The sequence below is a fragment of the Talpa occidentalis genome, unplaced genomic scaffold, assembly GCF_014898055.3.
Source record: "Talpa occidentalis isolate TD23 unplaced genomic scaffold, MPIMG_talOcc4v2.1 talOcc4.7, whole genome shotgun sequence".
NCBI lineage: Eukaryota > Metazoa > Chordata > Mammalia > Eulipotyphla > Talpidae > Talpa > Talpa occidentalis.
Window position 1 is genome coordinate 5075260 of NW_023605083.1, and position 12829 is coordinate 5088088.

Genomic DNA, 12829 nt, shown 5'->3' on the forward strand with positions numbered 1-12829 from the left:
CTGGTGGAGGCCAGGCAGGGAGCCCTCTCCCCGCCTCGGCAGCCCGGGTGCAGGCACTGGAGACTGTCGAGACCGTCGCTGGCCTCAGAAGCCTGTCCTGCTAGGGCCTGGGGAAGGGAAGAAGGCGTGCTGTTCCAGGCAGAAGAGTGGAAGGACACAGAGCTGCTGCAGGTAGCCCAGCGGCACGGGGTGATTCCAAGTGCCCCAGGTCCTTTCCCCGTGTGGACGCCTAACCACAGAGGTGCCTGGCCCATGAGAGGCCCAGGTGCCGCCAATGCACGCCCTCTGGCGGTCACGCTGCCTAGGGCCACAGAGGAGCCCTGGCCCTCCCCGGGGAAGATCAGAAGCCCTGACTGGACCAGCAAGGTGAGGCTGGTGATGTCCAGGAGAGCCCCAGCCGGTGAGCACTCACTGAGGGCTGGGCTCCAGGTCTGCCCACTTCAACCCCACACAGCCCAGGAGATGCTGTTCTTCCCACCTCACTCTACCCAGGACTAAGGAGATGCCAGGTCGGCCTGACTCCTCCTCCAGGCTGGCTTCCCTCTCTGTCTCTTAACTGCTTACTTGGTCATCGGGAGGCCTCCCTCCCAGGACTCGTGACCACCAAAGAGGCTCAGCCACAAGTTAAAATGTATAAGGTGCAAATTCTAGCCGGCTTTTATTGAGGGCCTCCCGTGAGCGGAGCACAGGTCCAGGGGGCCGCCGCTCCCCTTCCTGCATGTCCCACTGGCCGGGGGCCAAGGGGTCCAGGTAGCTGAGATCCAGGCACCAAGCCGGGGAGGGGCTGAGGCGGAGAGGCCGAGGGGTCCCAGCTGCGCAGGGCCCCTGGTGTCTGCCCAGCTTGAATGAGAAAGCTGGGGAGCCTCCCCCCTCCTCTCCACCCAGGCCCTGAGTCAGGCCGGAGTGAGGTAAGAGGGCCTGTGAATCCCGCTCCTTTGAGGAAGGGGACCCGCTCTGAGCAGTTTCTGTCACCATAACACAGGCGCAGGGGACACAGTGGTCGTCCTGAGGTGGCAGCCAGTCTCCACTGGGTCCGTGGCTCCTGGGACGGCTCCTGTCAACATCCTCCAGCTCTGTTTCCTGGGCAGCTGAAGCCTGTTCATGCACATCCTTCTAGAGTTGACAGCTGTACCTGGTGGGACGGGAGGGGCACGAGAGAGAAACAGAAGAACTAGAATCTGGCAGCAAGAGACAGAAACAGACAGAGGCAGGGGTGGGGTGGGGTGGAGAGGCCAACAGATAGAAACGAGAGAGCCAGGAGGAGGGAGAGCGAGCGAGAGGTGGACAGAGACATGGAGACACGGGAACAAAGGCGGGGGGGGGGGGAGCGGGGGGAGGGAGCAGATGGGCTAAGGAGGGAAAACAGAGACCCAGAAAGTCAGCCCTGGAGGGCCGGGTAACGGAGGCCTGCGGCGCTGGGGCCCTTCCCCACTCTGGGCTCACCTAGAGCTCGTCCCGGGGGTGGGGGCGGAGGCTGTGTCCACTGCTGCCGGCCAGGTCCAGGCGGGGGTCTCGCAGGGGCTTGTGAGAGCCACTCCAGCTGACCAGGCGGCCGCTGTCGTCGTCCCAGGGGGAGGACGTCTCTGTGTCGCTGAGCCACTCGGCGTCCCCGGCGTAGTGGGTGGGGGCAGCGAGCAGGGGCCGGGCCGAGAAGGCCCGCAGGTCCCGAGGCCAGAAGTGGGCCTTGTACTGCTCACTGTGAAGCAAGGAGAGAGTTCAGGGGAGCCAGGGGACCCCCGGCCCAGGCCACGCACCTGTCTGGAGCCAGGCACCTCACTCCTCCCCATCGAGCCCTCACAACAAACACGGCAGGCGGGGCTCTCTTATTCCCACTTTCCAGGTGGGAAAACTGAGGCTCGGGGCTGGGAAGCACAGATTCAAACCCACCCTGGGCAGCAGAAATTGCACACCTCGGCTGGGCTGGCTACCCCTGGGTGACCTGCGGCAAGTCCCTGTGTGACAGCCCCCGGCAGCCTCTGTTCCTCCAGCTGCCCAGCAACGGGACTTGCTGCCTGCGGAGATGGCCTCCCCCAACTCCACTGGAGACTCACTTGGGGTGCTGGTCAAACATGATGGGCAGGAACTCGTCCACAGGCAGCATCCGGCGCAGGGGCTGGGAGGCCAGCAGCTTGCGGGCACCCGCCAGGCTCATGACGTAGGCCAATGTCCAGTAGGAGTACCCGGCCACCACCAGGCGCGGCAGCCCCTCCACAGCCACCTCCTCCTCAGGGTTCACCTGCTTCCGACCAAGGTAGCTGCAGGTGACACCAAGGGTCCCAGGAGTGTCCATGACCCTGGGGTGTCCATGACCCTACTTCCAATCCCACACTGCAGGACTAAGCTTGGGGGTGAGCTGGACGGGCCGGCTCCACACAGGAGGCAGACCCCCAGAGGCCGGCCCACTCCCTCGCCCTGGGGGTATAGATTGCCTACATCAGGTCCCATGGAAGTTTCTCGGCCTCCACCTCCTCCATCAGCTGCTCCAGTCGGCCCCGGAAGTTGCTCTCAAAGCGCACATCATCTTCAAACACAGCGACCTGGGTCAGGCCCCGGGCAACCACCTGAGGTACAGAATGGGGTGGAGGCTTGGAGTACCTGGACCTCCACTAACACCTGTTCCCACGGTTACAAGTTAAAGGCTCAGCCCTGGCCATATCACCCAGCCGTTCCAAAGCTGCCCGGGGCTCCCAGGGCCGGGGGCCACGGTCCCAGCACCATGCTCAGGTCCCCAAGGTCCTCCAGGCCCGATTGAGCTCTCCAAGCAGAAGCCCAATGGCCACCCTCACCCTCAAGACATTCACTGAGCACTTCTGTGTCCCAGGGGCCACAGCACTTATTTCCAGGGACTCTGAGGAGGCAGGACCCGTGGGTGCCTGCGTTGCGGGAGGAGCTACAGACTCGGGTGAGGAAGCTCTTCCAAGGACACACCGCCAGGACATGGGGGCCAAGCATGTCAACCTGCACCTGTGAGCCCCCTGAGCTGGGCTGGGGGCCGGGGGAAGTGGGAAGGCCTGAGCCCCCAACATTTCTAAGAAAAAGTACTTTTTACTCTTGGAAAAGGAAAAGCCCAGGAAACCAGTAAGTAAATGGGAAAATGTACGTCATCCCTGCATGTGCTCAGAGACAGAAGAAAACAAACATAAACACAGCTCACACCCATCTATTTTTGGCTACAGGAGAAAATAAAAACCAGAGGGGCGCCCCCTGGAGGGCCCCGGAGCAGTGTCCCAGCCCCATGATGAAGTTTCCTGGTGGTGCCCAGCAGCCCAAGCCCTGTCTTCCTCCCTCCCGCCCTGAGCACGCCCTTGGCAGCCTGCTTCAGAGCCAGCGCCCCCACCTTCTCTGCCCAGAAGGCTCTTCTCCCTGCCACTCAATAGCCAGACCACTCTGACCTCACACCATGCTCTAGAATAGCCTGCACCTCCCACTCTGCGTCAAGTTTGGTTCCTTCTGGATTCCTGTGTGTCCCCTCAGGTCCCTGAGCCCCAAGCAGATTTTTCTTCTCCCCCCTTTTCAGGCTGGAAGAGCTCCGAGCTCACGGGAGGTCTCCCAGAGACTCAGGGTGAACAGGCAGAGCGCGCAGGAGGTGGACAGCTACTGGCTAGGTCTAGGCAATATTCTCAGCCCCCACTGGCCCCTCAGGGCTCTCCTCACGGGCAAGGGCTGGGGGTCTCACCTCCTCCCAGATGGAGTAGTGGCTCAGGAAGCAGCCCACCTCGCCCTTGGTCAGCGTGCGGCCCGAGTAGGGGTCCTGGTAGCCGGGCAGCAGGTCCACGCCGAGGCGCCTCAGGACACTGCTATTAAGCGTCCTGAGGGAGACAGGAAAGTTAGGCCTGAGGAGCTGTGGGGGGCCTGGCAACGACCAGCCAAGGCTCTGCTTTGAGGGTTTCAGCCTGGTCATTGTTTCGTGAGGCTGCAGCCATCAGTGACAGGACCTGGGGAACAACAGCCACCTGGGGACAGGTGATCCTCCAGGGAGCTGGCCTGAGGGAGAAGCACCCCAGGGCCAATGTGGCAGAAGGCCAGCAAAGGACGGACACCCTGCGGTCCACAGGGCTGGGGGCAGAGGTGGGGCCACAGGTGCGTGGGGCCCCTGGGCTCAGGACTAGTCTGCTCCCACCCCACCCATCAGGGAGCCAAGTCCAGGCTGGAGAATAACCCTCCCAGACACAATGACCAGGCCTAACCTTCGCAATCTGCCTGGCACCGGCTAAGCTCACCCCTCACTAAGCCCCCAGGAAGAAGGCATGACTGTTTGCCGTTTACACACCCGGGCTGAGAGACGAGAGACGGGGTGACTGACCAGAGGCCGCGGCTGGTAAGTAGCAGAGCTGGAGCCCCAGCCGGCCCTACCCACTACATGCACACCCCCCCGGGGCAGCATTACTCAGCCTGGTTTGACAGCTCCTGGGACAGAAAACTCAGGCCCCTCACCCATCTGCTCTCAGGGGGCTCCCTCCAGCTGCCCAGGTCCCCACTCCAGGGTGTCTCACCGGCCATCCACAGCGTCCACCACCCGCCCAGAGATCTCCATCTCCCAGAGAGAGCTCAGCATGCGCTCACGGCGGTCGGGCCGGCGGGCCAGGCTGATGACAAAGACCTGGAGGAAGTGGGGATGGGTGGGTGCTGGGGTACACAGGGAGAGGGGAGAGCCACCCAGCTCCTGACCACAGTGCTGCAGGCTAGAGGCTTACCTCATCAAACCCCATCTTGCTGAGCTTCTTTGGGGGCCGGGACACATGAGCCGAGGCCCACATAGGGGGCCCATCCACTGCAGAGGAAAGCACCCCCAATCATAAGTCACTCCTGGCTCACGTCAGCATAGACCTGGTGTCTGAGTCCCCCGGGCAGAGTACCCAACAGAAAAGGCCCTGGAGGCCACAGAATCCACCTGTCTCCCTCGTGGTGACAGGGAAACAGGCCCAGTGGGAAAAGGGACTATCCTGGGTCAGGGAAGGTGTTAGGGGTGGGGTTGGCACCTACACTTGATGCCCGGTCAGGTCCGGACACCTGGGGAGACAGGGAGGTGGCAGACAGCATCCCAGTCCCTGGCCTCACCTAGCGATTCCAGAATCAGGTGGATAAAGTTGACCTGCTCGTCCACTAGCCCCTGGTGGGATTTCACAGGCACGTTCATGTACCCGTAGCGGTGATCATTGCACACGTGCACCGAGACCCCTGAGGGGAGAGGCAGAGTGAGCGCTGCGGGCAGGGCCCCGAGAGTCTGGCCCTGACCCAGCGCCAGGACTTGGGGACTGCAGGGAGAAAAGGCTCCGTGTCTACAGGTTTAGTGACCCCACAGCCGTGTCCAGAGCACCTGCTGGGCACCAGGTTGACCATGGCCAGCAAGACACACACGGGGGCCCATCCTCTGGGAGGCCCAGGTGAGGAAGGAGCCGGCAAACCTGACTGTAGCCCCCGATGCCACCAACTCCCCTCAAATCTTCTCCCCTTTGGTTCCCCCATCATCTCACACCATCTGGCACCTTTGACCAGGATCCTACAATGACCCTCTCACCGTCTCCTGTCCCCCAGGCGTTCCCGTGCCCAGAGTGGCACATATTTTTTCAACACGTGTCATCTTAACGTAAGCATTTAATGTAACTTATTTAGTCATTATCTTTTACAGACTGGGGAGCTCCTCAGGAGGTGAACAGAAAACTTTTCAAAGTGAACCCCCGGGCCAGCGTGGAACCAGGGCTTGGAACTCCCAGCAGACTGTGGGAAGCAGGAAGGATGAGCACTGAGCCATGGCCCACCAAGCCCCATCTAGCCCCGGCCCACTCGGGTCACTGGAGCCGTGAAAAACTAAGGAGACGTTTCTGCTGCTGCTCATTTGTCCTCCAGGTATGTCTGACCCTCAGCACTAACTAAGGGATCTTTTCTGCCCGATGCCTGCACCAACATCTGGGGCACAAAACTTGGGGTCACAACATTCCTCTCAGCCGAGGCCACTGCTGCCAGGCCTTGGGGGTAAGACTTGCTGATGAAACCCTCACTTCTGACTCACCGGCCCAAAGCAAAGTCCCCCAGGCCGCAGCAGCCTACCTCTCCCCACCACCCCTCAATCCAGGCCCTGAAATACATTCCACAGCCACCCGAGTTCCTTACTCAGGACTGGAGTTATCTCATCCAAACCCACTTCCTAGTAATTTCCATCTTAGGGTTATTTTTTGGATGCTTTCAGTGTGCAAATCCATTGGTGGGATCCGGATCCTCTGATGGCTGCCCACGGTTCTCAGGCTAAAGACCTTGCTGACCAGGTCCACAGAGGCTGGCCCTGGCTCCCTTTCCTGCTTGAGCCTTAGCTGGGCCCCCTTAGCAGCCCTTTGCTGACAGTATGCTCTATCTACCTGCCTTCTGTGTTCCCTGCTACCACAGGACCTTTGCACCTGCTGGTCCCCTTGGCCAAAATGTTTTCCTGTTGTGTTAATGCCTACTCATGCTTTAGAGCTCAGCCCCAAAGTTCACATTCTCAGGAAGCCTTCCCTGACCAGGTCAACTCCAGTCTAAGCTTCAGGAACACCTAAATCCAGACACTCTCTTTTCAGTCACCACAGCTAACAGACATTGATTAGTGTGATCCTGGGCTGGAGGCTCCAGGAGGGCAGGGAGCACCTGCTTTCACTCACCACTGGTTGCCCTGAACCTGATGCACAGCAGGTGCTCTATTAACGCCTGCCACCGGAACATGTCATGATGGGGACAGCTGGAGGCTGACTCATCTACTGGAGCCATGGGCTCGAGGAAGGCTATGACCCAAAGGACAAGCAGGAGTGAACAGGACAAGCTGCAGTGTGGGGAAGGGCCTTCAAAGCAGAGGGAACAGCATGTGCAGAGAGGTACAGAGGTCTCCAGGGAAGGTTGGAAAGGAGCCGGTCCTCACCTGCAGCCTGACAGGCGTATGCGAAGACGATGATGTCGTCGAAGGGCCAGGTGTAGTTGGGGTGTGGGGGGTAGAAGGCGAGCTGCGCTGCCCCCTCTGCCCCCAGGGACACCAAGAAGGTGGAGTGGACCATGGGCACCCGGAAGCAGCCCCGGCGCTGGCGGTTCTTGGTGGGAAAGTATTCGGCTGTGCGGCGGTAGTAGCCCTGGGAAAGGGGTTGCTCTGGGCTATGAGAGTCCCCTTCTGCCCCCAGAATATTGCCCCCCCCCCGCCAGAGCCCACCGGTTTCCCAGGCTTCAAGCTCACTATGTCCCTCTTCTGGGGACCTCAAGCCTCCTGAGGCCCCAGCCCTGCCTCACCTGGGGGGTGATCCCACACCAGAAGTTGGAATAGTAGGTCTGGGAGTCCAGCATGGGGGCCACCACCGGCAGGCCCTGCTCTATCAGCAGCCGCAGCGTCTGGTTGTTGGTCAGAATGTTGTCTGTATCTGCAAACTTGAGGGAGGGTGGCCACTGACCCAGCCTTCTCTGGGCTGCAGCCCCCCAGAGAGTAGGGTAGCTCCCACAATCTGATGGAGCTCCTTTGAGAGGTCTAGAAACCAAGAGATGTTTCTGGACCAAAGACCTCACCTGGGGCACTGGCTCCAGGACTGGACCCAGAATGGGGCCGGAGCTGCTGATCTAAGAACATTACCTGAGTCTGAGGGAGTAGTAGCCTACTCTGAGTTCTAGTCTGGGGAAGCAGGCTCAGTTTATAGTCTGGGCTATAGCTTAGGGATCTGGGCTCAGTATATCTCCTGGGATCTAGCACAGGGAGCCAGGCTTAGTACCTAGTCTGAGCTTAAGCACAGAGATCTAAGTTCTACATCTGGTTTGAGCTCTGATCCACGTTGCTGGCTGAAGGATCCAGGCAATGGGTGGTTAAGACACACCAAGCTTGGTCCGGGACAGGTACCACCCTGTGAGAAGCTAAGTTCAGGCCAGGCTTTCTTACCAGGATATAGTCAGCCCCCCAGGCCCTGGCAAAGGTCAGGGCTTCCTGCTTCAACTCCATCAGAAATTGGTGCCTTTCTTTGGTCCAGTGCTTGGGACCCTCTTCATCTGGGTAGGGCCTGAGGGGTAAAGACATGAGATGTTGCCCTGTGGCAGGTGCCTTTCCCTCTGCGGGGCAGGGGGCGGAGCCCTGGTCCAGAGGCTGTGGCTCCACACTCTCCCTGTCCCCTCTGGGTGGTGGCTAATGCCTGTCGTCCCCAGCACCTTTCCCTCAGATCACCACCTGTGCTCCACATCCGGCCTCCAGACCACGGCCGCGTAGTCCTGGCCCACAGCGGCCAGCCACTCCTGCAGCATCTCCGTTGTATTGTCCACATTGTGGTCCGTGGCGCACCTGGGACATGGGAGGAAGAGGGTTGAGGGGCCCAGCCCCAGCAGGATCGAACCCAGAGGCGGCCTTGCCTCCCAGAATCACTGACACCGGGAGGCTGGCCTCTTCGGGCGCACTGGAGGTAGGTGTGCCCCAGAGGAGGGGCTTAAGGCAGGCAGGCAGGTCCTGCTCACGGTTCCGTGACATGCTGTGCGACCTCAAGCAAGACCCTGTCCATCTGTGGGCCTCTCGTTCTCCTCTGTCCCGCCCAGCTCATGGGCTGAGGGAGTAGGAGGAGACTGCCAGCTGAAAGGTGAAAAGCACTTCGACTTTGCCAAATACACCTGCTGTGTTCCTCGGTTCCCTGCTTTCCGGCCGTGTGACCACAAGCCAGCCCCTTGCCCTCTGAGGCAGGTTAGACAGAAGAGCTGCTCGTTCCCTCCACCTGAAAGTCGTTGTGAGGACCAGGCCACACTCAGGAGACCCTGGGGAGTGCTGACTGCCAGCCCTGCTGGCCAGAGCAGGCGCTCTCCTCTCCTGTGGGCCCAGCTAAAGGACTCGTGGGGGAGAGCGGGTGGGGGCCTTAGCCAAAAGCCCAGGTTTTATGTGATTCTGCCCCTTTAAGCCAAGTCCCCACAAACTACGTGTCAAGTCCTGCAGGGGTGGGAAAAACTCACTCCCAAACTGTGGTAATGGTAGGCGGCCCCCTCAGGCCAAAGCTCCACCCCCAGGCCAACTGTGGTGTGTGGTGAGGGGTAGTTTGTCATTTCTCTCAGCTTATCCGCAACCTCAGCTGCAGACTCCACCCTGTTCAGCCTGCCACAGACTGTGGCCTCCACAGCCCCACAGCCCGGGGGGGAGAGGGGGGCATCTGGGAGGTAACAATCTAGGGAGGGGGCACAGCCCTTGTCTGGCAGAACCCAGCCCAGCAGGCCTGGGAGCGGGTCTGACTCCCCTGCAAAGCAGCATGAAGTCCAGAGCTGACAGCACCCCCACTGGCTCTCAGGAACCCCCAGTCCTGCCACGTAGGACCCCGGAGACCACTGCCAGTTAAGGAGCTCTGAGGGGTAGAAAGAGGAGTTGGACCAGACTTACACCCAGGGGGCCCCAAGAGCAGGCGCAGGGGCTGGAAGGAGGAGTGGACGTCTCTGGGTCAGCTTAAGGCCTCAGAGGTCAGTCTGCTGGGGGAGCCATGGGGTAAGAGGTCCCCTCTGGGTCTCAACTGTGGAGGGCCCGCCGGCAGGCAGAGGGGCCTGTCTGGGTGGTGTCTGGGTAGGGCACGGATCGGCCCTAAGGGGCAGGGGCCGTGTGTGGGGCTGGGAGGCTCCATGCCCAGTGGGTGCCAACGCCAGGGTCTCTCACCAGAGGGCCAGCCTGGCCCTGGGGTAGTCCAGCCGCTCCAGCGCGCCCAGGTAGTGGGGCAGTGAGTGCTCGGCATTGCGGGCCAGGACAGCCAGGACCACGGCGGGCGGCGGGGGCTCGGCGACGCCCGCTGCCAGGAGCCGCGGCCCCAGCAGGAGCAGCAGCTGGAGCAGCGGGGCGGCGGGGGCTGCGCGCATGGCGGGCGCTGGGGCGGCGGCCCCCGGGGCTCCCCAGCCCGCGGAGGGGAGGGGGCGGGGCGGCGCGGCCGGGCGGGGCGGGGCAAGGGCGGGGCCGAGGAGGCCCGGAGCGGGGTGGGGGGAGCGTGCCCCCCAAGGCGTGGGCTCTCACGCCCCATCCCTAGACTGGGGTTCTCCTGCGTCCTCTCCCGGGCCAGGGGCGCCTGAGGGCTGGGGCGCGGCGACCCGCCCCAGCCCTGACCCCGGAGCAAGCCCCTCGGGCTGACGGCCGGCGGAGGGAACGGAGGGGGGCTCTGGGGCGACGGCATCCGAGCCGACCCGGCAGCTGGAATCCGACGCCGATGCCTGGGCGTGCGCCACCGGGAACCCCGCCTCGTGCAGCGCCCGGCGCCCCTGGATCCGGACTCCCCGGCCCTGCGCCCGACTCTCGGGCCTTCGCCGCCCACCCTGCGGGGCGGGACCACGCGGCGGCTGCCTGGCCCGACCCCCCTCTGCGCCCCGGGGCGCCCTCTGGCGGCCCCAGACGGGACTTCGCAGGCTCGCGGGCGGCTCCAGGGCCGAAACCGGAGCCGGGGGAGGGGCGGGCTGGGGGCGTCCCTGACCTGCGCGCGCCGTCCCGCCGCAGAGGAGCCCGCCGTCCCCGCGCGTCCCGGTCCCCGTCGCCAGCACCGGCACCGCTCCGGCCCTTTAAGAGAGCGAACAGCACTTTTAGAATGAGTGTAGAGCTGGGGCGCACCACCGAGTCCCTCAAGGTGACCCAGACCCCCCTCCAAAGTCGGGGTTCAGCCCCCCTGGAGCAGAGAGGGAGTCCTGAAGCCTCTGTTGAGGCGCAGAGGGGTCTTCAACCTCTCTGAGGCCCAGAGCAGGGTGGGGGGAGCGTACCCCCCAAGGCGTGGGCTGCTGCTCCCCTCTCTGAGGGGAGCCATGAAAGGAGAGGGACCTGGAGGCAGCATAGGTTCCAGCTTGGCTGGCATCTGCCACACTTTCAGACAGCCCGGCCCCCCCGCCCCCCCCCGCCCTCCCGCCCCCCCCGCCCCCTGCCGTGCCTCGCAAGCTCCTGGAGAGAACGAAAGCAGGGACCCTTCCCAGCACCCCAGCACCGAGGCTGCCAGTCAGGCGGGGAGAAGACGGTGTCCATCTCCTACCCGCTGGGAGCTGACTTCTCTGGCAACTTCGGGCCCCCTTCAGCCTCTGCCCAGCCTGTGACCACTGTCTCCAATGAGAGGGCAGCCCGGGGGGCCCCGCAAGGAATGGACTTGCCTAGTGACGGAGCAGCATGGGGGCTCACCCGGCCCGGGATCCTGGTTTCCAGCCAGGCTCCAAAGCTTCCCCCAGGACCTCACGGCTTCCACATGGAGTGGTTTCCTGGCCAGTGGCCCTGCAACGGGAAATCCCACATTAGAGTGTTTGGGGGAGACAAGAGCCCCATCCTGGACATGGTACATCTGGCTGCAAGGCACTCCCACCCCAGGGGAGGGATTCCCTCCCTAAAGCAATGTCGCCCACCCCACCCCTCCATCCAGAGCTTCTGCCCATCCTGTCCCCCCATCCTATCCACCATGGGGACTTCCAGATGCTTCCCTTTGTCTCCTCTTCCTCCTCCTCCTATGACCCCTCCCATCTTCACCTCCCTCCCCCACCCTGTCACTGACTCCTAGCGCCAGCTTCTCCCTTCACCCAGACATGGAAAGACCCTATAAAGGATTGGGGTCAGGCTGGGGCTTCTGCAAGCTCATGGTCCCCACCCTGCATTGGATGCTCCCCAGCCCTGTGCTCCTCCCTCTCCTCACAAGCTGCGGCCTTCTGAAGCTCACTCTGCCCCTCCCCTGGTGAGGACCCCTCTTTAGCTTCATAGAGAAAAAAGAAACCATCGCCTGGGAGTTCTCACTTCCAGCCTCCAGACCTCTCCCCTGCAACTGAAGAGGCAACCTCTCTAGGGGACCACCCTGGGCTCCAAAACCCACCCCCCTGCCCTTCTGCATTGCCAACCTCCCTGTCTTCTGGACCCTCCCCTCGACATGCCAAAGAACTTATGTTCCCCCAACTTAGAATACAAAAACTCGGCCTCCCCGGCACCTCCAGCCCCAGCTGCAGCCCCATTGGTCTCTCTCTCCAAACCTGCCGAGGGGTCTGTGCTCTGCCCGCCTGGCTGCTCACCTCCGGTCATGGTCTGACACACGCCAAGGCTGCTCCGGCCAAGCTGCTCCAGCCAAGACCAGTCCTCTTGGCCACTCCCCACAAGGCCACTTCCTCCCTATCCCAGCGGGCTCTCTTCTGTAGCTGACCGTGTGGAGCACGCCCTCCTTCTAGAAAACAGACGTGTGTCTCAGCTGCCCACCTGGACCCAAATTCCATCTGTCCAAAATAGATCCTCACCTCCCCCACCAAAGTGGCCTCCCATCTCTAGGAGATGGCACTCTAGGTCCCCGCTCTGGGAGAGGGCACCCCTGCCCACCCAGCACCTCACGCTGGAGACCTGGGTGTCACCAATGACCAGTCCCTCTCCTGGGCATTCCATCAGCTCATCCTGGCAAGACCACTCTGGCGCCTCCCCCACCTGGCCACCTCCATCTGCCACTTGCCTGGCCCAGTGTACCCCCCAGATGCCCGTCCCCAGACCTTTCTCCCTGGAATCCCATCTGCACTCAGCAGGCCTTTCTAAAATGCCAGACATTAATGCTTTGGGGGCTGCCCATTGCCCTGGGCATAGCATTGAAAGCCCTCTAGGAGCGAGGCAGTGCTACTGGTCCTGCCTGAGGCTTCTCCAGCTGCTCTGACCTCCCCCATCTCCTATTGCAGCCAAACTGGACAACATACAGTTTCCAGAACATTCCACGCTTTAGGACTTTTCCACATCTTTTTTTATTGGTTGTTGTTCCTCTGCTTGAGCTAGTCTTTCTCTTCCTGGCCAACTCCTCCAGGAGCGGCTTAAACTTCCTTCCTCTAGAAGGCCTTCCCCGTGTCACGTCTGGGAGACACACCCCTGTCAGGCATCCTGGATAAGCCCAGTTGTTCAGCAAAT

General features: G+C 62.1%; 1 protein-coding gene across 5 annotated transcripts; it reads right to left on the reverse strand.

Annotated features, from left to right (window-relative positions):
* Positions 1-334: 334 nt before the first annotated feature.
* CERCAM (cerebral endothelial cell adhesion molecule) lies at positions 335-11994 on the reverse strand. Of its 5 annotated transcripts, none has more exons than XM_037493487.2 (15): positions 11965-11994; positions 11096-11185; positions 10410-10492; positions 8162-8272; positions 7880-7997; positions 7246-7380; positions 6887-7091; positions 5059-5178; positions 4695-4771; positions 4494-4600; positions 3677-3809; positions 2434-2561; positions 2052-2255; positions 1444-1696; positions 335-1132 (listed from the first exon to the last, which is right to left on the reverse strand). In XM_037493487.2, the coding sequence occupies exons 4-14, from the start codon at positions 8233-8235 to the stop codon at positions 1444-1446; spliced, it is 1554 nt and encodes a 517-aa protein (XP_037349384.1). In that variant the 5' UTR covers positions 8236-8272; positions 10410-10492; positions 11096-11185; positions 11965-11994; the 3' UTR covers positions 335-1132. The 5 variants fall into 5 exon arrangements, with proteins under 5 accessions (XP_037349384.1, XP_037349380.1, XP_037349382.1 ...); XM_037493483.2 differs by having other exon boundaries at positions 10953-11185; XM_037493485.2 differs by lacking the exon at positions 11965-11994 and adding an exon at positions 11926-11942 and having other exon boundaries at positions 10953-11185.
* Between the last annotated feature and the right edge of the window lie 835 nt (positions 11995-12829).